At 36.0% G+C, this 27,654-nt stretch overlaps 1 protein-coding gene across 8 annotated transcripts in view; it reads left to right on the plus strand.

Moving 5' to 3' along the window:
* KLHL3 (kelch like family member 3) overlaps window positions 1–27,654 on the plus strand; it is a 385,747-nt gene that overhangs the window by 221,649 nt on the left and 136,444 nt on the right. For all 8 annotated transcript variants that reach the window (XM_074290824.1, XM_074290822.1, XM_074290821.1 and 5 more), the window contains one exon: window positions 15,759–15,868. In XM_074290824.1, coding sequence (XP_074146925.1) covers window positions 15,759–15,868 — 110 coding nt within the window. The remainder of the gene's footprint in view (window positions 1–15,758; window positions 15,869–27,654) is intronic.

A 27,654-nucleotide genomic window follows, 5' to 3' on the forward strand; every position in this document is an offset into this window, starting at 1 on the left:
ACTAGTAGATCTGTGCTCCAGGCCTTCCTTTTCTGTTGTGCCAGTCAATGTCTACTAGCTTTCAAAGGTTGATGGGAGAGAAAGTCAATCCTGTTATAATCCCCAGAGTACTACTAAGGTTTTGCCTTTCAAGAAGTCCACCCTCTGAAAATATTTCTCCAGTTTTGGTTGAATTTCTGGGTTGATCCTGTGACTGCATCAGTAGCCCCTCTGCCTATTTAGTCACTGAGTGAGATGCCAATATACAGTGCCAGTACATTGGGTGATCTATACTTATGAGTGGTTCTTGTATATGTACACATGAAGTCTGGACACCAGGAATCATCAGAGTGAGTTGATCAGTAGCTCTTTAGAGTAGGAGATATTTTAGGTGTCAGAATTGAGTTAATACTTCCTATGCTTTCATTACTGGGAATTTTGTCCAACCTGGCCACAAAAATCCCCAAACAAAATAAACAAAAAATCCCTAGCAAAAATTAGTCATTTGGTAGAAAAGTTATTTAAAAAGGGTCTGAACTTAGAGTGATTCTTTAGTAGAACTGAGGTTTGGAATATTGTATAATTATAATGACCAAGTTTGTCATTGAGAATAAATGAGAAAATGTACCTCCCTCTTTTTGCAAAGGTGGAAAAGTGTGGCTATGGAGTATTACATATTCTGTCAGACTCAGTTTATATCCTGGTTGGTTTTGCTGGATTTTATTTTTCTTTCTTTTTTATCCTTTCTTTCAGGGAATAGCTTGAAAGGTAATAAGAGCATGAGAGATTTACAAATGAAAATGATAGAAAAATATCAATAAAATTTTAAGTAAAGGATGGGGGTTTGGGAATGTTTGTGCCAGGTTCCCCTCTCTATTCCCCATCCTCAATCCATGTTCATTCCAAAACAGCAATTTAGTTGCCTGTTTCACCCTTCATTTGTTTTCTCAGGCTTGATCAATGGAGTGTGAAGTCCTTGAAGCCACCTCTTAGAATCCAGGACCTCTGGGATCTCTGTACCTATAGGATGAAGTCTTTGCTTCCTAGATTACGTTGATCATAAGTAGCAGTGTCTTTTGTAGATTTTGTTTTTAAAGAAAAATTGTTTTGTCCATCCCTGATTGCCAGTGAGTGTTGATTTTGCAGTACTTATTCTATATCACGAGCCTAGGTAGGGTGGATGAATTAGGCTGAGAAGGTAACCAGTCCTCCCTCAGCTGCTGCTTTTCGCTTTTCACTCCAGGATTTCTCCATCAGTTGGCTCACTGAGGCTTTTCATTTGGCCTGCCTTTCAAGTCAGTTAAAATACAGTGAAATATCTCCCATATAAAGGAAAAGGAATTCTTTTGGGAGGTTTGGAGTACCTCAGCCTTCATTTTATCGTCTGTAAAATGGTAATCATCATATCTGTTATGCCTAACTTGAAGGGTTGTTGTGAGGACCATAATTGTATGTAGAATACAAGAAGATGGGAAGACAAGGAATACTAATCAATGGCTTTGAGTTCTCCTTCAGCTCTAGATCTAGCATGATGAGAATATTTTATAAAGCTCAGAATATGACAGAAATGATAGATATTATTATGGGGCCATGGAATCAATTCCATCAATAGATACTCATTTTTTTAGATTTGTAAGCGGAAAGGTTTTAGGATAATCATCATGAAAAGTTCACTGTAGTGCTGAAGCATAAAGAAAGGTCCAGCAGGGTGATTTAATTCTAGGCCAAGTCCATTCTGAGGCCCCCAAAAATAGCTGATGCAAGCCTACTCCTCACCCTGCCCTTTCACTCCTGCCACACTGCACCACCCCCCATCTTGCTGAAACAGTCAGGGAGTAGTCCCAGTGGGTAAGAAATTTCTGAAAATCCTCTAGATTTTAGAATGCCTCAGTAGAGTACTACTTTCACCTACATACATTGCAATCTATTATGTCACCTAGCTTGAGAAACAGAACTTTCATCTGTAGGTCAATCTATAAGGAAAATTCTGAGGTAGGAAAATGCAGAACAATATGATCTGAACCAGGAATCCTAGCAATACCTAATATACAGACCTAGGGTTGTTAATGAAACAAAAAGAGAATGAGAAAGATCACTCCAATTGCTGCTAGAGCAATTACTAAGGGGAGTGAATTAAAATTCCACCTATGTGATAAATCCCCTCAACACTCTGGGCTTCTAAATCTAAAAGGATTAGCCTAGATGGTTTCCAAAGTCTCTTTCAGCCCTAGATTTATGACTTCTTCCTTCTTTCTCCTCAGCTACTTCTGTTCTTAATTGTTATGTAATAGTTACTTCTATGAGTGTCCTTTTAAAACTCCTAGCAGCTTAAAACTTTGGTCCTTTCTCCCTATGTATTTCTCCAAATGTGGAAGGCACAGCTCTTCTGACATTCTCTGTAGTTCTAGCCAGGGCAGGGAAATGGACCCCAGTGTTTCTTGTAAGTAGGCTGGTAGGATTAGGCCAGGCTGCAATAGTCATTATCCTTGTTTCCAAGGTTCTGTTTAATCTTTAATCTCTGAGGCAAGGGACTGGGTTTATGTGGATTTTGTTGGTTGGTGATTAGGAGGCGCCCCTGCCCTGGCAGAGCCCATTCTGTGTGATAGTAATGAAGTGGCCATTAATAAAACAGCAATTAAAATTCTTGGGACATGTTGTTTACATCAGTCGGCCAGGCAGAGCTGAAACCCTCCAGCCATAGGCTAGCAAACCTAGGGAGGACTCCACTAACTTGCTAGCAAAAGCAGAGCTTTTTAGAATGATTAGGCAGTTTGAAACCAGGGAATGTCATAATTAAATGAGAAGGAATAAGAGTCCCAGCTGTCTCTTACACTTTGCATCTATCAATAAAGATTGTTCTGTGGTGTCTACCTTCCTCTTCATGTTAGTTTTCATATACGTAAAGACTAAGACTAGACTTATTGTGATCCCTTTTCCCTTTCTTCCCCCTCTAATTTATTGTCTTTTACATTCTTTATGTCTTTTACATTCTCCCTTCTGTGAGTTTCAAGAAAGCCAGGAAAAGTCATGGGACTTTAGACATTCTGTTAGTTCTTGTAACTGAGGGGAAAGCACATTCTGTTGCTTCTGGTATCCAAAAGTTAATTTGTTGTTGCTGGATTGCAAGAAAACTTTCTTTCTGTTAATTCTTTAAGGAAGGTCAGACCTGACTCAATAGCACTTTCTACTGGTCAGTTCTGGTTTGACGCTCTAGTTCTGAGGAAAGAAAATAGGCCCCTATTAGGACCCAACAGCGGGAGGAGGGGTATGGGTCAGAATTGATACTAGTTCATGTTATAAATATCATAATCGCAGTCAAATGTTCTGGCTTTGAAGGGCAGTGACCTTTCCGTGGAATGGATTAAGAGTAAATGAACCAGTACTAAGATGGATGGAAATTACCTCTGTGGAAGACCTTTCCCATTCTAGAGATGTTTAACTCAAGGGGAAGCAGATATCTATATTTATATAGATATAGATATATAGTGACCTCTGGGACTGAGAGGGTGAGGGGACTAAGAACCAGGGCTGATAGGAATAGGATGATTTGAGGACTTGCTTTCTTCATTGAAATGTACCAACAGACTAGAAAATGAAGAGTTAGAGGAGTGTGTGTGACCCAGCCTGCCCTGCTGTTGGCAGATTGGGTCATCGGGAGATTCCAGAATTATTTGGAATTTTGTAAAACATTTTCTATGAAGTTGCTCTATTTTGCTTTGCTTTTGCTTCTCTACTACACCAGACTCTTTCATTCAGGAATTCTAGAGAAGAGTCTTTACCCATCCAGGAATTCTTAAGCAGTAAAGAGATCTAATTTCGATTCCCACAAGCCTGTGACCTTAGGAATTATAGGATCCAAGTAGGGAGACAGGATATGAAATATGAAATCCAGATCCCTGTAGGTCAGGAAAGCTTCAGAGTATATCAGCTGACCTCCTTCTATACCTGTTTCCCTACTATCAATCCAGACATCAAAAATCTAAAAAGAAGAAACATTTGATGTTGCTATATCACAAAAGCAGTAAAGCAGCACTTCCTCATAATATTCTAATATTAGGCCTGTGGGATTACTGAATTATTAGGCCCCACTTTGGCTCTTTGGAGAAAGTCCTTTTTGGAGAATACTTTTTATATTTATATTAAAAGCAGTTATGTAGTTGGCTCTCCCTGGAATGTCCTTCATTTATCCCAGTGGGACAATGAGGACTTTCTTGCCTTAGGCCTACTATAACTGTTTTCACTCCTCTCTTTTGCTTATTAAATATGTTTAAAATATTCTACAAACATTAAAATACAGTATAAATTCTAGTTATTATTAACATTATTAGTTGTATTCTGTATTAGGTGTTATTATCCTACCAGTACATAGGTTAATGAAGTTAAGGGTTAAGTCTTATCTATATGTTTTTATTTTCCTCATTACCTGGCAAGGTGTTTTGCAAATAGTAGGTGTTTAGTTAATAAATATTTGTTAAATGAATGAATGGATGAATGATGTTTACATTTGCCTTTTCTTTTTACCTCCTCTGCCACCTAACTTGCTGTTCTTAAGTAGTTCTTGCCTGGTTTGGAAGGTGCCTTTCCAGTATATGTTTAGGAAAGGAACATATTTTGTACCCAGAAAAAAGCCCATTCTAAAGTCTGCCTTTCCCAAGAGAATGAAGCCAGAGTCTAAGGTCTTCTTGGTAGACTGGAATTTCCTCATTTGGTTGTTTTATATGCACAGTCTAGCACTTACCTTATCTATACATCTTAACTATAGTTTCTGATCCTTCTGGATAGCAACAGACCTAATAATTGTGTTATGCTCATTGAGTAGAGAGACAGGGTGTGAAATATGAAATCCAGATCCCCTGTAGGTCAGGAAAGCTTCAGAGTATATCAATACTCTTAAAAATAATTGTTTATATTATGAATTTGAAATTAACTGGAACAGAAATAACCAGTAACTCATTTACTTGGATTATCCTTTCCCGCTTTTCTCATTTTAGTAGAAAGGCCTGGTAGAAAAAGTACAAGATTTAAAGGAGGGGCCTCTATATTCATCTTGGTGTATAGCATTATAGATTTAGTGTTTAGAGTTTTAAAGTTCACTTAGCCTAATTCCCTCATTTTACAGATTGGGGACCAGACCCAGAGAGATGCCATGTCTGTGGACTTAGAGACTCTGATGTCAAAGCTAGTATTCTTTGCCACTGCACAATATTGTTTTGGGGCACATCAAATAATTAAGATGATGATATCAACAACTGATATTTGTATACCTCATTAAATTTTACAAAGTGCATTAATTTTCTTATTTGATTCTTAAATCAACACTGGGAAAAATCCTATAGACATTGTGATCTCTGTTTTGTAAATGAGAAAACTGGGGCTCAGGCAGTTGATATAACCTGCTGATAATTTTACAGTCAATGAAGTCCAGAAGTAGAATGAATGCTCCAGGTTTCATTTATTCAAAATCCAGTGCTCTTCCCACATCTTTACTCATTTTCCCCTTAGTTTTCCTGGATCTTAGGATTTTTCCTTCATTAAAGGAGGGAATTAGACAAGATGATTTCTAAGATCTCTTACAGTTCTAAATCCCATGATCTTTGTGTGACTATCAGGGCTAAGTGGTTTTCTTGGAGATCATCTAGAGAAAGCTCAGGGAGAGCAAATGACCTTTTGAAGGGGAAGAAAACAAAAGAGCACCAAGCAATTTGAGTACTAGGAATTGTGAGGGATGTAGAAGACCCTTACCCAAAATGATTACTCAGAGATCATTCAGTAAAAAGCAGAAAAGTTGTTTATTAAAACCTCCAGAGAATGAGCTGTCCCATCACGAGATAAGAAGAAAGAGAAAGTTCATGGTAGGAGGGCTAAAGAAATAGTAAAGATACATAGCTTTTATACAAAAGATTACATCATAAGTAAGAGAGCATTGAGAAAGGGAGGGGGAGATATCTAATTGTTGCTGTTCGGAGAGATTGGAATGGAAGGTTTTTATTTCCCTGAAATCACCTGATTTCTAGGAAACAGAGAATCAGGCCTTCAGGCTTAATCAAGCAGATAGTGGTCAAGCTAATAGACTAAATATTGATCAATGTCAAATACTGATAAATATCATCAGCTCAGATTAAGTAAATATGTTTATAGCTGGCCAAGGCTCAAATAAATATGGGCCTGCACATATTATACAGGTCATAGGAGAAGCACAAAAATGATGAAAATACAGAAAAGAATTCATACATTCCTGTAAGTTCTTCACCTTATCTCTCTATTCCACAGAGAATTATTATCTTTTTAAAATAAAATTTTAAAACATTTTTGTTTTTATAATAATCATTTTTGGATATACCACATTTTTTTTTATCCCATTCTAGATTAAACTTTATGAAATGAAAAAAAGCATTAAAAAAAAAAAACACAACCAAAAAAACCTGGACATAGTTCCTGGTTCTTTCTAATAGGTCCTTGCCTCTTTGCTGAGAAGATGATGGTGTCCAGTCCAATCTAATAACACAGATATGTCCCAAGGAACTTAGAATCTAAGGGGGAGAATCCTCAGGATGTGCCTGGCAATGGAGCATTTTATTCTGTGAAGTTGAAATGAGGCAAAGCAGCAAAGTGGAGTATGTTTTATAATCCATTCTTTGGAACAAGTACTTAATTTTCACTTGCTCAGTTGGCTTCTTTTAAGAGATCTTTTAATTAACATTATGTTCATTGCATACTTTCTTTAGGTTTTTGTTTCTTTCACTTGGTACCAGTTCATACAAATCTTCCCTGAGGTTCTAATCTTCATTTCTATCACCCAGAAATATTCCATAGTGTTCATCTGTAATCATTCCTAATCATTCAATCCTCCTCAATTGAGAGATACCTACTTTGTTTACAATTCCTTGCTGTCTTCACAAAAATGCTTCAGTTGAAAATAATAATGGTAACTAGCTTATATATGTTGTTTTAACATTTGTATAGTGCTTTGAAAATATCTTATTCCCAACATAGTATTTTCACTTAAAAATATTATGTTATTTGATCTTCATATAGCTCTAGGAAGTAGGTGCTTATTATATCCATTTTGTAGATGAGCAAACTAAGTCAGACAGTTAAGTGACTTCCCAGGATTACTCAGCTAGTAAGTGTCTGAGGCTGGATTTTGAAGCAGTTATAACTCCAAGTTGAGTGCTCTATCCACTGAATTAATTAGATGTGTGTGTGTGTGTGTGTGTGTGTGTGTGTGTGTGTGTGTGTGTGTGTATGTGTCTATATATATTTTTCTCATTCTAATTTTGCCTAGTTGTAGTGTCAAAGGATATGAACAGTTTAGTCACTTTTAATTGCATAATTTCAAATATATCCAGAATAATTAGGCCAATTCCCAATTCTACCAATAATATATTTGTGTGTTTCTCTTCTCATAATCCTGTCAACATTTTTATATGCTTTAAATAAAAAATTGATTTTTAAAAATATTATTTTCATTTCCAAATATATTTTTCCTTTTTCCCTCCTCAGAAAACCAGTCCTTATTTGCCCCCTATTCTCCAATAAAGAATAAAAGAGAAAAAAGAAAAATATTTTGGCAAATTCACTTAAATATGTTAAGTCTGACAGTAACAGAAACAAAATTAAAAGGGAAGTTCAAAGCTGTGAAAAAAATTTTATAGACAGTGTTTCTGATAAAGGTCTTATTTCTAAAATATATAACTATATCAAATTTATAAGCATACAAGTCATTCCCCAATTGATAGTCAAAGGATATAAACAATTTTCAAATGATGAAATGATGAAAGCTATCTATAGTCATATGAAAAATGCTCTAAATCACTCTTGATTAGAGAAATGCAAATTAAAACAACTCTAAGGGACTACGTCATACGCCTCTCAGAGTGGCTAAAATGACAGAAAAAAATAATGATAAATGTTGGAGGGGGTATGGGAAGACTGGGATACTAGTTTTGGGACATTGTTGGTAGAATTGTGATATTATTCAATCATTTTGGAGAGCAATTTGGAATTATGCTTAAAACTGTTTGATTTGATCCAGCAATACCACTACTAGGTCTATATCCCAAAGAGATCATTAAAAAAAGAAAAAGGACTCATAAGTACAAACATATTTATAGCATTTTTGTCTTGGCAAAGTATTAGATAGAAATTGAGGCGATGCTCATCAATTGGGGAATGGTTGAATAAGTTGTGCTATATGAAGGCACTAGAATAACAGTATTCTATAAAAAATGATGAACAAGCTGATTTTAGAATGGCTTGGAAAGATTTACATGAATTGATGATGAGTGAAACAAGTAGAACCAGAAACATATTGTACACAATAACAGCAAGATTGTGCGATGATCAACTATGAAAGACTTGGTTCTTCTCAGTGATTCAGTGATCCGAAGCAATCCCAATAAACTTTGGATAGAAAATGCCATCTGCATCCCAGAAAGAGAACTTTACAGATTGATTTACACTCATATGCTAAGTTCATTTCTTTTTTCTGTTTTATTTTCTCTTCTGTATGTTTTTTCCTTTTTTGACTTTTCTCTTTCAACATGATTCATAAAGAAATGTGTATTTAAAAACTTAATATATATGTATAACCAGAAAAAGTCTGACAGTAAATACAATGTTTCATAACCATATTTTCCTATTTCAAAGAAGAAAGAGAGGTGCTTTTTCTTCTTTTTAACAGTTTCTACAGCTTTAACCAATCCTAATTTTTTGACATTTGTCAGTTGGCCTATTGTGAGCTGAAACCTTATCTATTTTAATTTGCATTGTTTTGTAATTAATGATATAGGGCATATTTTCATACTGTCATATGTAGTTTTCATCTCTTCTTGTTTGTTTATATCCTTTGACTATATATATTTCTTGGGAAATGGCTCTTGATCTTACATGTTTGTATTAACTCCCCATATGTGTAAAATACATGAATACATATATTTAATATAAAATTATTAGTGATATTTAATGAAAAATTTTTTCCTACTCAGAAATTTCACTTCTTTTTCTATCTTCATTACTTTTATTTGTTCACAAGCTTTTAATTTTATGTGATTGAAATTATCTATTTTTTCTTGCTTAAGAATTCTGCTGCAATCATTTAAAATTTTTTATTTGTATTTAACAAGCAACCAAAAAGGAAAAAAAAAACCTAGAATTTACATATACACAGAAAAATAAGATAACTGTGTATGAATCTATGAAAACTATTATATTTTGCTTTTTTTTTTAACATATATATGATAAATTCACTGTTACTTTCAAAATTTTCTTGTTTTCATTTCCTTATGAATTTTCTTATGCTCTGTTCTGTGAATATTCCTCATCTATTATTGAATATTTTTTGATGATTATTGATTTATAACTTAGTTTGAAGTCTGCTAATTCTGTTTTCTTCATTTAATTTTATTTTGTTTTCCTTGAGATTCTAGCCAAATAAATTTTTGTTATTGTTTGTCCCATTGAAAAAAGCATCATTTTAATCATTTTTGTATAGCCCAATCATGAATGTTACTATCTTATTTGAATTTTCCATTATATCTATAAAGAGCATTTGAAGTTTTATTCATATAAATCTTACTTGTGTCTAAATACTTGAATTCCCTGATATTTATGAATTTTCTAATTATTTTGAATGAGTTTTCTTTTATTATTACTTTCTGGCTTTTGTTAGAACTGCTAATGTTATATGTTCCTTTGTTCTATACCCAGTGATTTATTTTTTAATAGACCAATTTCTAGGAGATGTGTTGAGTTCAGCACATGTTCTATCTAATCTCTCCTACATATTATGGATCTGTAGTGTTAAAGTTTAATGAAGTTAAAAGTGATAATTGATGCTGTAACCCCACAAAATCTTCATTTCTGATTTCTGGAAAAAACAAATCTGTTTTACTCTGTTCTGTGCTGTGGATGTTTCCTATAGAATCAAATTTCCATCTTTGTAGGAAAGACTGTGCCTATTTAGCTGGTAATAAAACTTTGCCCCTGAGGGAATTTATTCTGTACTTAGTTCATGCTAGCCAATCCTTTGATGTGGGTCCTTAGGTTTTGGAGAACTAGAAGACTTCAGAATATCCAACTCATTTTCCTCATTGGTCCTTCAGAAATCTGTGGGTTCTTCTTATTCCTGGGTGAACCTATTGAAAGGAAATAGAATTTTCTTATGAGATTTCAGAGGGAGAAGAAGGGTAAGTAAAGGAAGGAGGATGAATCTGCCATGGGTGAGAGACAAGAATTTGTAGGAGGAATGAGGAAGCTTTGGTATGTCATATCTTCAAGAATTATTGGTGAATTTTGTTGCTTAATGTGTTCTTTGGAATATGTGATTCCAGCTCTGTTCCTTTCCAAGTCTCTGAACTCATCTGCCTTAAACTGTGAACTATGAAAAAAAATTTTTTTTTTAAATGTCTTTACCATTTTCTCCTACTCCCCTTTCAAATGTCATTTTCTTAGTCACGAAGCTGGTGAATACAGAATGTCAGATTCAGCTCTGGAACAAGGAGTATGTTTTTCTGGCGTGTGCTGCTGACTCACCGAATGGAGAGAAGTGTGGGTTCATCTGAAGAATGGCTCTTCTCTGAGAATAAACCTGGCTTGTGGACAAATGATGTAGGCCGGTGTATGATGTAGGCCGGTGACTTAACTCACAAAAATTACCTGCAGCCTTTTTCTTTTCCCTAGTTGTTAGTGCTGCCCACTAGACATGATATTATAAAATAACAACAACAATAACAACAAAACTCAGAAAAACCAACCTGTTGGCTACAATAAGTCACATAATGCAGGTTCTTGTCTCTGTGCCTTGAATGGGTTTAAACCATTCTAAGAAGATTCCATTTTCTTGTCATATGGAATGAAGGATGAAATCTTTTGTACGATCTCAGAGAGCCAAAATAATACCAATTAGAAAAAATTAGAAGGAGGCAAATTTTAATTTGGTATGAAGAAAAACTCAGTTTAGGAAGTAATGAGCTCTCTGTTACCCACAATCATCAAAAACAGAAGCTGTGACTTTCTAAGATTACATAGTGATCAATTTAATAAACATTTAGCTTGCCTTGCACATATGAAATGCCTAATAAATGTTTTTTATTCTTTTAGTTATTCATTTCATCATTCCAGTCAAAATTTAAAGTACTTTTCTTGGCACTAGAAAGACAAAAACTAGAGTGCCCTCTATAAAAATTTATATTCTTCTTGGGTATAGTGGTAAATTAAATGTGGGTCTCCTGAAGTCCTTTTTACCATGCTGAAAAGTTATTTTAACATACAAATTTTTTATTTTATTGGCTTAATATGTATTTTCCTTCTTTCTGTACTTCTTCCTGGTTTGTCACTTTTCTTTATTAAAGACATTAGTGGGAAAAGAGGAAGGTACTCAAGTGTTTATTATATCTTTCCAGACTTGCCTTATCTCCATGTCATAAGGATCTGGGGACTTAGTGTTACTGGAATATATGTGCGTAGAATTATTTGCACGTGGTGGTATAGTTTGTGGGACTGAAAGTGTAAGTAGGAAAGTCTCAACTATGCCTGTAGTAGAAGGACATAAGCATTTATTAAGCACCTTCTTGTGTCAGATACTTTAAGTGATTTATAAATATTATCTTTTTTTTCCGATGAGGTATTTGGGGTTAAGTGACTTGCCCAGGGTGACACAGCTAGGACATCTTTAATATCTGAGGCCAGATTTGAACTCAGGTCTTCTTGATTAAAGGGTTGGTGTTCTATCCACTGTACCAATTAGCTGCCCCTGCAAATATTATCTTATTTGATGCTCATAGTTACCATGGGAGGTAGGTGCTATTATTATCCCCATTTAGCAGTTTGGGAAACTAAGGAAGACAGAAATGACCATACAGAGCCCCACAGGCTGGTAAGCATCAGAAGTTGATTTTGAACTCAAAGTCTTCTCAACTCCAGGCCCAGTGTCACTTAGCTGCCTTTACAATGAATGAGATTAGCTAATTGAGGAGAAAGGAATAATTTTTTTGTACCCTCCACTAGTGGGAAGAGAGTTCTTTATTGACCCTTCCATACAAATATTAAATGTGGTTTTCTGTTTATGTTTATGGACTCCTGAAAGTTTTTTTAAGTGCCTAATGCATTTTCTGTGGAGTAAAATACAGGATTTTCTATATCTGTTATTCGTTATCTTTGAGTGCTTGTATAGGAATTGCATACTTTTAGTTACATCTATATAAACCTAGACATGAGTAGATATGGAGGTTTTACCAGAATAAATTTTGGCAAGAAGCAGTAAGCCAAAATTAAAATTATTTCTCTTGAGAAAAAAAAAAGTATGAGAAACTTCTTTAAGATTTTGATGTTGTAAAGAGGATTAATTATGGATTTCCTGATTTATTTTATGAGTTCATATATAGAATGTGAGGTAAGGGAGAATTTGGTGGACACTTCCATGTAGAGAATATTGGTATTCCAGTTATTGCCTTAATTTCAAGGACATGGAGCAGCAGCATCCAACTGGGCATCTGGGACTTGGGCTGCCCCCTTAAGATAATTTAATTGGCTAGGATTCTAGAGAGTCTCAATTCTTGCTGGAAATCTCCCCTTTGTATACTGTCTAAGAGAAATAGCTGACTGTATTTGCTGTTTTCTCCTCATCATTGTACCTCATATTTGTATAGGATTTCAGTTTATGGTGTGTTTTCGCAGAATCAAAAAATCTCAGAGTTGGAAAGAAGTTCGTACTCATGGCCTCTTACTTCAAATTCACTTTTTGTCCCTCTATACCAAGCTGATGCCTTGATCATGGCTATCTAGCTACTAGGTGTTGGAATTAGAGCCCAGGTCTTGTGATCTTTTAATTCATAATTCATTCTACTAGACACAAGTTGTTGCCCACAAGGATAGATGCAGGAGGCTTAGGTTGTGGTAAAAAGGACATGGTTAACCATACAATCAGGTGCAAGGAAACAGGTGTTATGGGTCAGAACTCTGAATTTGAAATAAGGATTCTTACAAGATACTAACTAAGTGGAATTGATGAGACAATAGTTATCTAGTTTAGCATGGTGCTTAATAGTTCTCCAAATTCAGTGTGACTGATTTAATCCTACAAGCCTTTGAAGGAAATAATAAAGGATTTGGACTGTAACACCTGGGTACTCTTGTGGTGATTAGTGAACTGAAAAGAAGGCTGCCCCAGAAACCTCCAGAAAACTGAACTAAGAATATTACAAACAGGATGTCAGGAGACTTGGGTCCTACTCCATTTTTCTATTCTTTGCTTTTCTCAGAATTTGGCCAGTGGTTAAGACGTAAACATCTTCCTTCAAAGGGTCTAACCAATGACCAAAGACCATCTTCTGCCCCCCCCCCACCATCTACCCTTACCTTTCCTTATAAAATACCCAGCCTATTGCTCTTAATTTAAAGCCTAAAAATTATTTTCTCCATACAATCTTGTGAGGTAGGTTTGATTTTTTTCTTTGATTTTTTAATTATTTGATTTTGATTGTTGTTTGATTATTTATTATCTTCAATCTATTTTTGAGGAAACTGAGGCATAGCCACAAATTGTGGCTTTTCCACTGTCATATGGCTAGTAAGTCTGCTTGATCACTTCAGGCTCCTTAGGAGAGTTTATATTAAATTTTTCTCCCATTTCATGGTAGAGATGTTCCTTAAGCATAGCTGTTCCTGCTGGTTGTCTCGGAGAGGTGTTCTAGGTTGTTCTGGGAGAGGTGCAACCTTTTCAGAGGTGAGATTGTCAGCAGATCATTAGGGCTATTCCATTTGCTTTCACACTCAAAAGTGATGTTTAGTGAGCACTTTAGTCATTGTGAATATGTTTTATTTTGTCCCAGCCACTCCTGTCATTTCTGCATAAGGAGAGACAATCCCATTCCCCATTTTACCTTTAGCCTCTCATCAAGATTTAAAAGCAAAAGGGTTTTGACCTAGTTTTGCTTCAGAGAGTTATGGAGATAGGTGGCTACAGTTATAAAAATTTATACTCTGAACTTAATAAAGTAAGAAGGTCTCAGTGACACTTTTCTGAAACTCTATTATTAATCACACTGAACAGTGGAAAATGAAAGCCGGGTACTTTATGTTTTATTTTCTTCTGTGCTGTTAAATACAAAGACTTAAACAAAGTGATGCCCACATTTTTAAATTAAAAGCTCCAATTCTTTTCAGCTTTAGTCTTTTATCATTTAGTTTCCTTAATAGCTCTGTTGGTAAATTCCATTGATTGTTTATTCTACTAAGGATACCTCACATTTTTACAGAATTATAAAGTTTATAACGATCCTGGGAGGAAGGTAGTTTAAGTATTATTGATGAGGAGAGCCCTCTTTCTTTCTCTCTCTCTGATTTTGGGAATGAGCCATGAGCACTTGAAGCTTCTTAAAGGAGAAAATCTCCTTCAACCCTGCTCAGTGAGAGATGGCCCCAGAGAATCAGATAAAGTGGTTTATCTAGGTGGGGTTGGTTCAGTCTTGAGCTAAAGAATTCTAACCCTTTTGAATTAAAGAGACTCATTCAGTTCAATTCAAATCCCAGCTCAAGCCAATAGATAATTATAGATAAAAAGAGCCAACTTGGAACAATTCCTTGAAGAGGTCTAGGAAACCTCTGCCTGCTGGAATAATATTCTCTTTCAGTGCTACCCTCTCTTTATCCTCACCTATTTCCCTAACGAGATTTATGCTCCTCTGTCAGGATCTCTCTACTAGAAACTTTATTTCTCTGCCAGGACTCCTCCACTACTTTACTCTCTGTCAGGACCTTGCTACTAAGGAAGCCAGCCTTTCTGTTCATGCATAGCAAAGGCTGACTTCCCAATGCCAATGATAAACCTCTTTTATCAATCTAGGTTTTTGGGTTTGTAAATTCCTTTACAGAGAATCTCTGCGCCACCAGAAGGGGGCTCCCCTAAACTCCCTAACCTTGCACTGAATCTCAAGGGGGTACAGGGGAGCCAAACCTCTCCATTTGGTTCCCTGAACCTGCCTCTAGATCTCATCATTTAACTCCCTGACCACCAGGAGCCCTAATCTCATTTTGGTTCCCTAAATCTAGACCTCATCATTTGGTTCCCTGACAGAAGGGAACCCCAAAACCTAAACTTCATCATTATGATTCCCATTTTTAAAAGTAGTATTTTATTTTTTCAAATATATGCAAAATTAGTTTTCACAACATTCATCTTTGCAAAATCTTGTGTTCCATTTTTTTTCCTCTTTCCTTCTCCTTACCTCCTCCCCAAAACAGCAAGCAATCTGATATAGGTTAAACATGTACAATATTCATCTTGCTGTGCAAGGAAAATCAGATCAAAAGGGGAAAAAACATACATAAGCAAACAAACAACAAAAAGATAAAAATACTATGCTTTGATCCACATTCAGTCTCTATAGTTCTTTCTCTGGCTATGACTGCTTTTTCCATCACAAATTTATTGGAATTGGTTTGATTGACCTCATTGTTGAAAATAAACTTCATCACAGTTGATCATCACATAGTCTTGTTAGTGTGCATAATGTCCTCTTGCTTCTATGACTCACATTTAAAGATGAAGAAAGCAAAGATCAGAGAGAGAGATTTTTTAGGAAAAGTCAGGGTTAGCATCTGAACCAAAGTAATTGTTAATTTTTACTAGACTTCCATGCTGTTTGATTGGTATAAGGGCTAGTTTATGATGACTTTATTTATTTATTTTTTCATTCATTCATTCATTCATTTACTTATTGATTCATTTACGTATCTAACTATCTATCTATCTATTCATTCATTTATTTATTTATTAACAGAGCAGCATTTCCCAGAGGTGATGCTGGGTGAAGAATTTCTGAGCCTTAATCTGGACCAGGTGTGTAGCTTAATATCCAGTGACAAGCTTACAGTTTCTTCGGAAGAAAAGGTAAAACAGTAATTTCAGGCAAGCATTTGGGATGGGGAGAATGAACTTTAATGTTTTTTAAATTTAAATTTTTATCTTTTGTTTCAACATTCCCTTCATTTCTTAATGTGTCTCCCCTTCCACTTTCCCAATAGTTATATAGTCCCTATGTAACAATAAAAAAGAGGAAATTAAAACTAAACTTAACTCATCAATTAAATCCAACATTATATTTAATCTTTTGCTTTCATAGTTTGCCATCTCTAAATAAAGCAGAAAGAAATTCATTCTTTCTCTATTTTGGGGACTAATTTTACCAGACTTTTCTGGCATATCTCTGCTGGAGGGGAGCTGACTACCTCTCTGGGTTTACTTCTGGAGAGCTCCAATCATTAGGAAGCTTTTCATTGTCTTGAACTGTAATATGCCTTTTGGTATTTTCCACACATCATGCAGACATGATTTTGAGGTCTTTCCAGCCTTCTCTAAAATGTCTTCAACTTATATTCTTTTGACATGATCTCACAAAACTTTGATATTTTCATTTCCTTTCTCTAGATGCTTTCCAGTTTAAACCTGAAAATGTGTCACCTAACATCCAACCCAACCTAATAGAAAAGACAGACATCTCAGGAAAGGGTGGAGGGAAAGAGGGGATAAGTTGAAACAGAAGTTTTTGCAACAGTCAATGTTGAAAAATTGCCTATACATATGTTTTGTATATAAAAAGCTATAATAAAAAAAAAAAAAAGAAAGAAAAAATAGAAAAAGCAGAGGCTTTAGAGGTAGGAGAGCTGAATTCAAATTCTGCCTCTGACATTTAGGTAATCTTGGATAAATTACTTTCCTTCCTATGCTTCCTCTTCCTCAATTGTGTGAGAGAATTGGTCTAAATGGTCTAAAGCTAATCCATAATCCTATTTTTAAAATTCTGGATGCAATTTCTTTTTTTTTTTTTTTTCAATATTTAATTTTTTCAAATACATTAAAGATAGTTTTCAATATGCATTTTTTTCTAAGACTTTGTATTCAAGATTTTTCTCCCTCTCTCCCTTATGTTTCCTATGCCCAAGACAGCAAGTAATCTGATATAGGTTAAATATGTGATGTTATTTCTTTTTAATGTCATATATAACCAACTTTAGTGTTTTGGGCTTTCTTCTTATATTTTTGAATCTTTAAGTCCTCCCAAACCTCTAGATCTTTTTCAGATGAGCTTCTATTTATTTCTTCCTTGAAAAGTTGAATTTTAAATTTATTTTATTTACATATATACCTACAAAATGCCATTGTATTGCCTCCAGTCTAACATTTTAGCCTGTTAAGATCATTGTGGATCTTTTTTTAATTTGGTTTGTTAGTTCAAAGTTTTAAAATTTTTACTTTTTTTTTTTTTTTTTTTTAGCAATTCTGATTTCCTTTTTTAATTTATTAATTTTGAACATGAAAAAAAAGAGCATTTTTATGCATCCATAGCTGAACGTTAAAAAATGGATTAAATATGAAACCATCACACAACCACACATTAAAAGTAATTCTTGACTTCAAGACCCTTACATTTTACAAGGGAGATAAATTATAGATTTAACTACATAGCAAGGGAACAAGTACTAATATATCAAGCATCTCATTTTCCACTTGGTTCTACTAATTTTGAACTTCTTTGACTTTTCCACTATGCCCGAATAATCTCAACACTGAGAAATATCATCATCTTTTTACTCATACCTCATTAGTACTTTATGTCCCTCTGACTTGAGAGTGAAATTGTAAACTCCTCCATATAAAGAAGCAGGGGTAGCACTGGATTCCTTATTTTCCATCCAGGCTTCACTTATTTGGAACTTCTCTGTTTCTAATAAATTTGACTCTTGTCTCAATTTACTAAACTCCCATGACTTCCCTTGCCCCACTTCAGCCAAACATTTGAGAAGGTCCTTTTATTGATTTTGCCATCCCTCATAAAAGTTCTTCTTCCATATTCATGAATTCTGAAATTCCATTTTTTGATCTTGACCTTTTATCATTTTTTTCCCCTCTGTTTTAGTTCCCTAAACAACATTCCTTGTCCTCATTGTCACCTCCCATCACTCTACTCCTCAGGCCTTCTTTGGGCCATAAACTTGAACTGACTGTAAGGATGTGATTCCTTTCCCTGATTTGTCTCTTGGTGAAACAGTTCAGCTCTATACTGTCTTTTACTTTTAAGGCCCACTTGTCTTCTCATTGATCTTGGCTTACCTTGGTCTTAGATTATTTACATCATTCCATCACCTTCTTTTCTACTCACATGCAGCTAAATGAAGATACTCTGAATGACTCTGGAGAAGACAGTGTGACTGATGACCTTGAACAACCTTGCCTCACTTAAATCCAATTCATTTGCAAATCAAGACATCACTTGCTAATGTCATTGGTCATCTTTGAGAATGAAGGTCAAATAAGCACCATGACTACTTTGCTCTTGTCCTGCCAAAGCTCCAGTCTTAGATTATTTCCATCATTTATTGGCTTCCCTCCTATTCACATGCAACTAAATGAAAATTGGGGGGGAGAGGAGGCGGGAAATCACAGTTTACATATATTACATAATTTCACCTGGGCTCTCCCTGAGGCAAGGCAGCCATTTTATTCTTCTGTAATCAATACACTATCTCTTCACAACAGTGACTTTTCCAGATTTTTTTTTTTTTTATACCTCTCAAACTTCCCATGTTCCCTTCTTATACTCCCTCACCTGAGAACTTTGTCTCATTCATACTGGAAAAAATGATGCTCTCTACCTTACTTGTCTATAGGCCTTCCTCCACGATTCCTCTTTCATCTTTGTCTCACATTAAAATTCTCCTCTTGCTAAGACAAAATCCTTAACATGCACAAGTGATCCCATTTTATCCCGTCTTCTCCAGCATTTTCTATCATTCCCACACTCTCATTACTCCTCAATCTCTTGTCCTACTGTTTGCTTCTTTCTCTATTTCCTATTAAAGCATACATGTTTCTTCCTGTCTTTGGAAAAAATGAAAATTCTCCTTTGATCCATCTCTTTCTCAGTAGCTAACATCTTATATTTCCTCCTCCCTTTTGTGGCTAGATTCCTTGACAAGGCCATCTACAATTTGTGTCTTTTTTTCCTTTTATCTATTCCTTAACTCTGCAGGCTCATTTCCAGCCTCATCAAGCAACTAATATTGCTCTTCTCAAAATTACCAATAATCCTTAAATTATTAAATCTTATGGCTTTTTCTCAGTCTTCCTTCCCTTTGACCTGTGCATCCTTTGACACTTTTAGTTCCCTTCTTCCCTTTGATACTTTCTTATCTCTAGGTTTTTATAGCCTTCTTCTTTCCTCATTCTCTTAACTCTCCCAATTTCCTTCTCAGTCTCTTCACCAGAACAAAGGAGCAGAGAACAAGGGAGAATAGGAAGCATGTAACAAATAACCTCTTGGGCTTTGGCCTTCTTTGAGCTAAGCTATGATCAGTCTGTGATTGCCTCTTCCTTTCCTATATTTTGACTCCTATTAATAATAATTTTCAGGGAATGGTTCATTTGGACTTAGTAACTTGACTTTATCAGGGATTTTCTTTTGGTATAGCCCTTTTTAAAAAAAAAATTATAATTTCACATTGGTGGTTTTATTCTACTTTTCAGAGAGAATGGAAACAGAATGAAAGTGGAAATTGTTCTACTTTCTCTCTTTTGCCCATTATTATCATCCCATCCAGTGATGATTATGGTCCTGCCCCTTTATTGGTCTTCTTTTTTTGTCCATTACAAGTAAAAATAAACCCTATCTTTTTGTTGTTCTTATCTTCCATAAGCAGCCTCACTGCATTCTAAATATTAGCATTGCTGATACTTCTTTAAAAATGCTGATAATAACAATAATAATGTTAACTGATATTTATAAAGCACTCTGTTGCAGTCTCTGTGCTAAGCACTTTAAAATTACCTCATTTGAACCTCACAAACACCATCCTAGGATGTGGGTACTTTTATTAACCCCATTTTACAGTTGAGGAAACTGAGACCAACAGAAGTGAAATGACTTGTCCATTAAGGACAAATTATTTGTCCAAGGGCAGATGTGAACTCAAGTCTATGTTTTTCTACTGGGCTGCCAGCTGTTTCACAGTTATAGAATTGTGCCATCTTTTTGTGTTTGCTCTCTATTGCCTATCCATCTTGTGTGAGTTATCTGATGAATTCCTTGGGCATCCACATCCACCTGTTTATATTGTTCCTTCTTATTGGAATTGTTCTTTGTCTTGAAAACCCCTTTCCAGGCCTGACTTCCTCTATAGAATTTTGTTGTTGTTCTGTCATTTTGATCATATCTGACTTTTCATGACCCCATTTGGGCTTTTCTTGGCAAAGATATCTTCTCCAGCTCATTTTATAGAAGAGGTAAACTGAGGCAAACACATTTAAGTGACTTGCCCAGGATCACATAGTTTTTAAATTCAGATTTGAACTCATGAAGATGAATCTGCCTGATTCCCAGCTCAATACTCTATGTACTGTGTTACTTTGCTGCTGAATTCTTGGCCACAGCATTCTGTCCATTTAATCAGAACCTTTTGAAATCTGTCTTAAATTCTAAAATGTATGTCAGACTATGCAAGGTTTTCCTTTCTTCTTTTATCAGAAATTATGAGATGAGGCCATTATTTCCTCAAAAAGTTCCTATCATTTCCTCACCTTAGCTTACTATGAGAGTCATTTTCATTACTGTCTACACTTATCTCAGTGTGAATTAGGTTTTTGTTTTAGAATCAACCTTTCAGCACTTTATTATTGAGTACTAGGCACTGTGCTAGCTTAGGACACCAAGACATAAATGAAAAAATCCCTACTGTGAGGGAGCTTAATGTTCTTTGTATACAACATGTAGGCATAAAAGTTTAGGTGAGTTGTCTTCTTTCTTTCCTTTATTCCTTTGTGTCATATTCTTCCAATCTCCTGATAAAGATCAGATCATTTTTTTTCCCTCTTGGTTTTTGAATTGAAGTCCTTCTTCTCATTCTTCATTCTCAATGACAGCTTGGAGAGTAGAGTGGTATGTTCCTTAAACCACTTTACCTTCTGTTCAAGAGGGGGAGAAAATAGCCTATATTTAGAGAAGAAAAAATAGTTACTTGGCTGTGACACAAAATATAAACATTGTACATCTGTACAGGCCATTGCAAAATTCTCCTTGCTATCCATACTTAGTAAGTGATGTCCTCAGTTATTTGTCCTTTTTGTTAATAATTTTGCTGGACAAATGCTTTGGCAAATGGCTTATAATTTCTTCTTTGTAACTCATCAACACCTTTTCTCTTGTTTTTCTAATTTCTTTATTTTACTATCTTGCTGGACCATCTTGGATTGAGTTTAATGTGCTTATTTACATTTCTGGGCTCACCAAATGATGAATTGCTAGTTTGTGCTTCCATTGATTTTTCTGTCCAAACACTAATGGTGTACTCATTGATGAGTGTGCAAAGACATTAGAACAGGTAGACCCTTGGTGAAGTGGCTTAACCTGCTTCTCTCTGGCCTGCTCTTCCCTTTGCACTTTTGGTGCAACTATAAGGTCTAGTTAAAATTTCATTTTTACCAGATATTCTTTCTGTCTTTTAATCACAACTCAAAATGTAGCGGGTGTAGCCCCTTTTAAGATTCCTTGTCTGATCGACCTTTGGGACAAGATATTCCTAAGGGAAAAGATCCGTATCTGAGCCAGTTTGGGCTGTACCCAGCCCCCCCACCGATCTGAACTGGCTTGGATAAAGCCCGTCAAAAATCTGGCCTTCAAGGAATTAACCTAAGCTCCACCCATTACTTCTTCAAGCAGATAAAAAGAGCAAAGATGATTCAGAGATTTGAAAGATGCCAGCTAAGATGCTTGCATCATAGATTCTCTGTCCCCGCCGCTTTCGGTGTATATCTTCGTCTATCTAATGCCTTTTACTAACCACACCTTAATCTTGCTTCCAAACCTGGCAATAAACATCTTTTTACCCATCTAGGTTTTCGGCCTGTAAATTCATTTACAGGGGACTCTCCCCGCCACTAGATCTGATTTAACTTTGTGTCCTTGTGCTGAATCCTAAGGGGTTTGCAGGGGACTCCATGTGACTCTCTGTACCCCGAATCCTGCCACTAGACCTCTCTTAATCCTATTGAGGTATATATCTCATTATTAGGTATTTACCTCATGATTTGGTTCAAGTTACCTCATCATTTTGAGGTTCCCTATTACTTCATCAAAAACAGCTCCTGAGAAAATGTCTGGAGAGACTCCACTGTATGTATTTTTTGAAAATGCCCTTTGCCTATATCACTTCTGCAGTGAATTTATCACGTTCCAGATACTTTGTAGCTACCTTTCCTAGCCTCCAAACTTAAGGTTTCCTAAATGACTCTTCCCCCCCCCCCCCCCAGTGTTAAAGTGTGTTTTAATAAGAGACATATGTAAACAAATGCACAATCTTAAATTCCTTTTGGCAATAGAGTTAAAGATAATACCACAATAGAAAAGTAATTGCTGCTGTAATAGATCCTTAAAAGATGGAAAAGCTTTTGTTTTTGTTAATAATAGCTTTTGATTTTCAAAATAGATGCAAAGATAGTTTTCAGCATTTGCCCTTTGGCAAACTTTGTGTTCCAAAATTTTCTCCCTCCCTCAAAAAGGAAAATAATGAGAAAGAAAGAAATTAAGCAAATAACAACAAAAAGGTGAAAATACTATGTTGTGATCTACATACAGTTGCCATAGTCCTCTTTCTGGATGCAGATGGTTCTCTCCATCACAAGTTTATTGGAATTGGCCTGAATCACCTCACTGTTGAAGAGCCAAGTCCATCAGAATTGGCCATCACATTATCTTATTGTTTCTGTGTACAATGTTCTCTTGATTCTGCTCACTTCACTTAGCTTCAGTTTGTGTAAATCTGTACAGGCCTTTCTAAAATCATCCTGCTGATTGTTGATAAAAAAGCTTTGTGCTTTTAACTTTAAATAGGCAGTATCTACTTATACACTGAAGTTAAGCTGTTTGTTTTATGCATTCATAACTTAGTTTCAGTCAGTGTATAGATTATCTTTTTAGATCTGTTTCACACCATTTTCCCAATATGAAAATTGAAACCATTTTCAAGAACTTATTCTCCCTCTTTCTCATCTTACATCACTTTTATGCCTCTCTCTATTATCCTCTCCTTTACCCATTTTTCTGAAGAGGTAGCCTTTCTTTTTGCAAAGGAAAACCCCCATTACTTGCACAAATGATCCCTTCCATCTCATCTACTCTAGGAGATTATCTCCTCTGTCATTCCCCACTTTCTCACTAATATTAAATCACTCCCTGTCACTGGCTGTCTCTCTACGACCTGCAAGCATACCTGTATCTTCCTCATCCTTATTTGATCTGTTCCTTGCTAGCTAACATCCTATATCTCTCTCCCTTTTATGACTAGACTCTTTGGGAATTGCCAAATCTAATGGCCATTTGTCCATCTTCATCCTTGACCTTTTTGCAGCTTGGGACAATGTCAATCACGCTTTTCTCTCTTGATACTCTCTTCTCTGAGGCCCTACCTGTCCGATCACTCCTCAGTCACCTTTGCCAATTTTTTTTTTTTTTTTTTGAGTTTGCCCCTATTAACCTTGGATATTCTCTGAAGCTCTGTTCTGGGCCCTCTTTTCTCCTCCCTCTGTAGTTCTTGGTGATTCAATTATAATTTCTACATAAATGATTATCCAGCCCTAACCATTCTGCTGATCTCCTGGCTTACATTTCTAGCTCTCTGTTAGATATCTCGAACCAGATATTACATAGATGTCTTAAACTTAACATGTCTAAATTGAGATCATTATTTTTTTCCCCTAAGCCTTTTACTCTTGCTAACTTTTCTATTATTGTCATGGGAGCATATTATGCCTTAATGGTATTGGCTTCCCTTTGTGATTATTTTTCATTTTGTCTTGAATACCTAGTTTTTTGCATGTTGTCGTCATTAAAATGTGAGTTCCTTGAAAAGAAAAAGGGACTGTCTTTGTATTTCTATTACTTAGCATAGTGTCTAGCACATATCAAAGCTATAATGAACGCTTGTTGACTTGCCTTGATTTCTTCAGCAGTGAATTTTTTGCTTTCTCTCCCCCTGTTCCATTCCCCCATAGACTTGTCAATATTGAATTTTTCCATCTTACTTTTGCGAGTTTGACACATTTAAAGTGAAACCTTAGAGTTATTTTAATTTCTGTTTCTTAGATTTTTAGTAATTTTGAGTATTTTTAGATGACTATTCATAGTTTGAGCTTTTTTTGAAAACATTTTAGTTATAACCTGTGAAGTCCGAGCTAGCTCCCTGAAAGCCTCAGGATCAGCCAGAGTCAGGATAAGCAAAACTCCCTGGTCTTTGGGGGAGGAGTGAAGGAGATGGACAAAACTGCCACAAGCTCACCACCAACTTTCCTTCTTTTGGTCCTGCTGCAAAGTGAGTCTGCCTTGTCTCACACCACCCTCTAATCTCTCCTACGATTAATTGTATATACCAAACATCAAGCCACCACAGAATAGTGAGAAAGGCCATTTTTAAGAGTTTCAGCCCTTTACATCTCCCACTTTCTTTTGTTTTACAACACAGATGGTCACCCCTCCCTGACTTCTCAGGAAGAGAGATGAAAAACACCAAAGGGAAGTGGGGAGTCAAGCCAGATATTGTTAGTGGGTTTCTGGGCTGAGGTATGCACAAACCCATCAGCATGGGAGGTATTACACAAGCACATAGCAATAACGCACAGGCTATTAGTGATGACTCTCCCCAGTCAGTGCAGGCTCAATGTGGTGTAACAAACATGAATTGTACATGCAAGTAGTGATATAACAAACAATATAAATCAACACAGTTTTGTAAAAGATTTCCAGAAGTCCTAGAAGTAGGGTACATAAACATCAGTCACACATACGCTTCCTTCAGCAGCCAAGAGATAGTCCAAAACCAATCTATTGTCCATTGCTTCACGTGTCAGGGAATCCAATGATCCCCACAAGTTTTTGAAGTCCTGCAACAGTCTTTTTATATGTTAGGGAATCCAATGATTCCTACAGTTTTGAAGTCCTGCAACAGTCTTATGATGCCTCAGAGAATCCAATGATTCCTGAAGGTTTTCAAGTCCAACAATTTTTGATGTCCATGAGTCAAACGCCATAACTGCCAGGCTCTTTCAGTGGTGGGCACAGTCAGCAACAGAACCACCCGATGTTTCTTGGGCCTTCTCCTTCGTTTCAAGAGTCTGCTCCGTCTCTCTCCGATGGACAAGGCAAATACGGCTCGTTGGTACCATCTGATTCCTTCTCCATCTGTGGAGATACAAGCAAACCCTCTCCTTCAAGCAGTTAACCTATCTGGTCTCTTCCATTCATCACTTTCTGGGTCTCTCCACATGACCTGGCGATTATCTAAGGACAGTGGAGCTGCTCGCACTGGACACTGCCCTTCTGGTGGGTTATAAAACCTGTCTGCCAGAGCCAGTGCATCTTTGTCAAAAATTTAAAAATTAATGGTATAGAGAACTAAATTTAGAAGTTCTTTAGGGTTACCCGTGGCTCCCCCTTTCTTTTGTTTTTAGAGGAGCATCTTAATGTCTCTGTTTCTTCTCTCTACTATTATTTCCCTTGAGGATTAAAGGGTATGCCCGTGGTATGTAAAATCTTATACTGTGCACAAAAATGTGCAAAATGTTTAGAAGTATATGCAGGTCCATTGTCTGTTTTTATTGCTTGTGGCACACCCATAATTGCAAATGCTTGCATAAGGAATCCAGTGACCACTGAGGCTGTCTCTTTTGCTGTTGGCATTGCAAAAGTGAATCCTGAAAAGGTGTCTACCACAACGTGGATAAAAGACAGAAGACCAAAAGATTTATAATGGGTCACATCCATTTGCCAAATTTCATTAGGTCTCAAACCACGAGGGTTCTTCCCTGGAGGGAGTGTAGGAGCATGGAAAGGAAGGCAAGCTGTACAGGCTTTTATTATGCTCCTAGCTTCTTCTCTTGTTATTCCAAATTGTAAACATAAAGCTCGAGCAGCCTGATGATATTTAGAATGAGATTCTTGGGCTTCTTGAAATAAAGTAGCATTGGCCAACATGGTTAGAAGGCTATCTGCCTTTGAGTTGCCATCAAAAATAGGACCTGGAAGTCCACTATGTGAGTGGACATGCAAAATATAAATCCTACCTGGATGCTTTCTCACTTGTTCTTGAAGTTCCTTAAAGAGCTGATATATATATATATATATATATATATATATACACACATATATACATATATATATATATATATATATATGTATATATATATATATATATATATATGTATATATATATTGGAGGCTACAAATTTTATTTGGGCTGTGGCACTTCTTTGTACCACACCTAACTGAATAGGCCAAATCAGATGTTATATTTATATCTCCTGGATAATAAGTAAGAGCTAGAATGATTGCATACAATTCATTCTGCTGAGTGGCCTGAAAAGGAGTTCTGACTATTCTTTTTATAGTTAAGTCATAAGAGTATACAGCACAAATATTATGTTTGGATGCATCTATAAAGATAGTTTGTCCTTTAAGAGGAAGTTTAGAAACCTTTTCTTAAGAATCCATCTCCAATTATGTAACAGTCTGGTTATCTTTAATGGAGACCCGTGTATAAAATTTGGAGCCATGGCTAATAAAATTTGCCACTCTGGGATGGTTTCACAGCACACATTAACTTGTGCTATAAAAGGTGTATATATGTATAAAAGGTGCATATCTTGTCAGGTCTTATCCTGGATAATTGTATTTCTCACTTAATGGCCTTTAATAAAATTGTGGCAGTGGGTAAGGAATAAGATTTTGTTCTGGTTGTGCTGGGAGGTTCACCCACTCTATCACACTGTCTCCTTGATGAAGGACTGCTGTGGGTGCCTCTTCTGAGGCAAAAACTGATATTTCCAAGGGTGTTTGAGTGACTCTTTCAACCACATTGGATAAAGCCAATTCAACTTCTCTCAAAGCCTCTTGAGCTTCTTTTGTAAGCTGTTGTGGTGAATTTAAAGCACTGTCTCCCCTTAAAATGTCATATAATGGTTACAATTGACAGGTAGTCAAGCCTAACACGGGACACATCCATTGGATATCACCTAGCAATTTCTGGAAGTCATTTAAGGTGTTTAGCTTCTCTGTTCTTAAGGAGAGTTTTTGTATTGTAAGCACCTTAGGATATGCCTCATATCCTAAATATTGAAAAGGAGCATGTCTTTGAATTTTTTCTGGAGCTATGTGCAATTTATAATTCCTTAGTGTTTCCATGGTTTTTTGTAGACATGCTTCTAACATTGTTCCTCAGGTGCACATCCCAATATATCATCCATGTAATGTAATAATGTTACTTTTGGAAATGCTTTTCTTACTGGAGTAAGAGCATCAGCAACATACATTGGACGCATAGTAGGGCTGTTTTTCATTCCCTGTGGTAAAACTGTCCATTCATATCTTTGATAAGGCTCAGCTAAGTTAATGCTGGGCACTGAAAAGGCAAATCTTTTCATATCCTCCTTATCTAGAGGGATAGAATAGAAACAATCCTTAATGTCTATAATCCACAGAGGCCATTCTCGAAGCAATTGAGTAGGAGATGGAAATCCAGGTTGAAGAGTTCCCATATTTTCCATCTGTTCATTTATCTTTCTTAACTCAGTCCACATCCTCCATTTTCCAGATTTCTTTTTTATAACAAATACTGGGGAATTCCAAGGACTTAGAG

This window comes from Sminthopsis crassicaudata, chromosome 2 (assembly GCF_048593235.1).
Source record: "Sminthopsis crassicaudata isolate SCR6 chromosome 2, ASM4859323v1, whole genome shotgun sequence".
In the NCBI taxonomy this organism is placed as follows: Eukaryota; Metazoa; Chordata; class Mammalia; order Dasyuromorphia; family Dasyuridae; genus Sminthopsis; species Sminthopsis crassicaudata.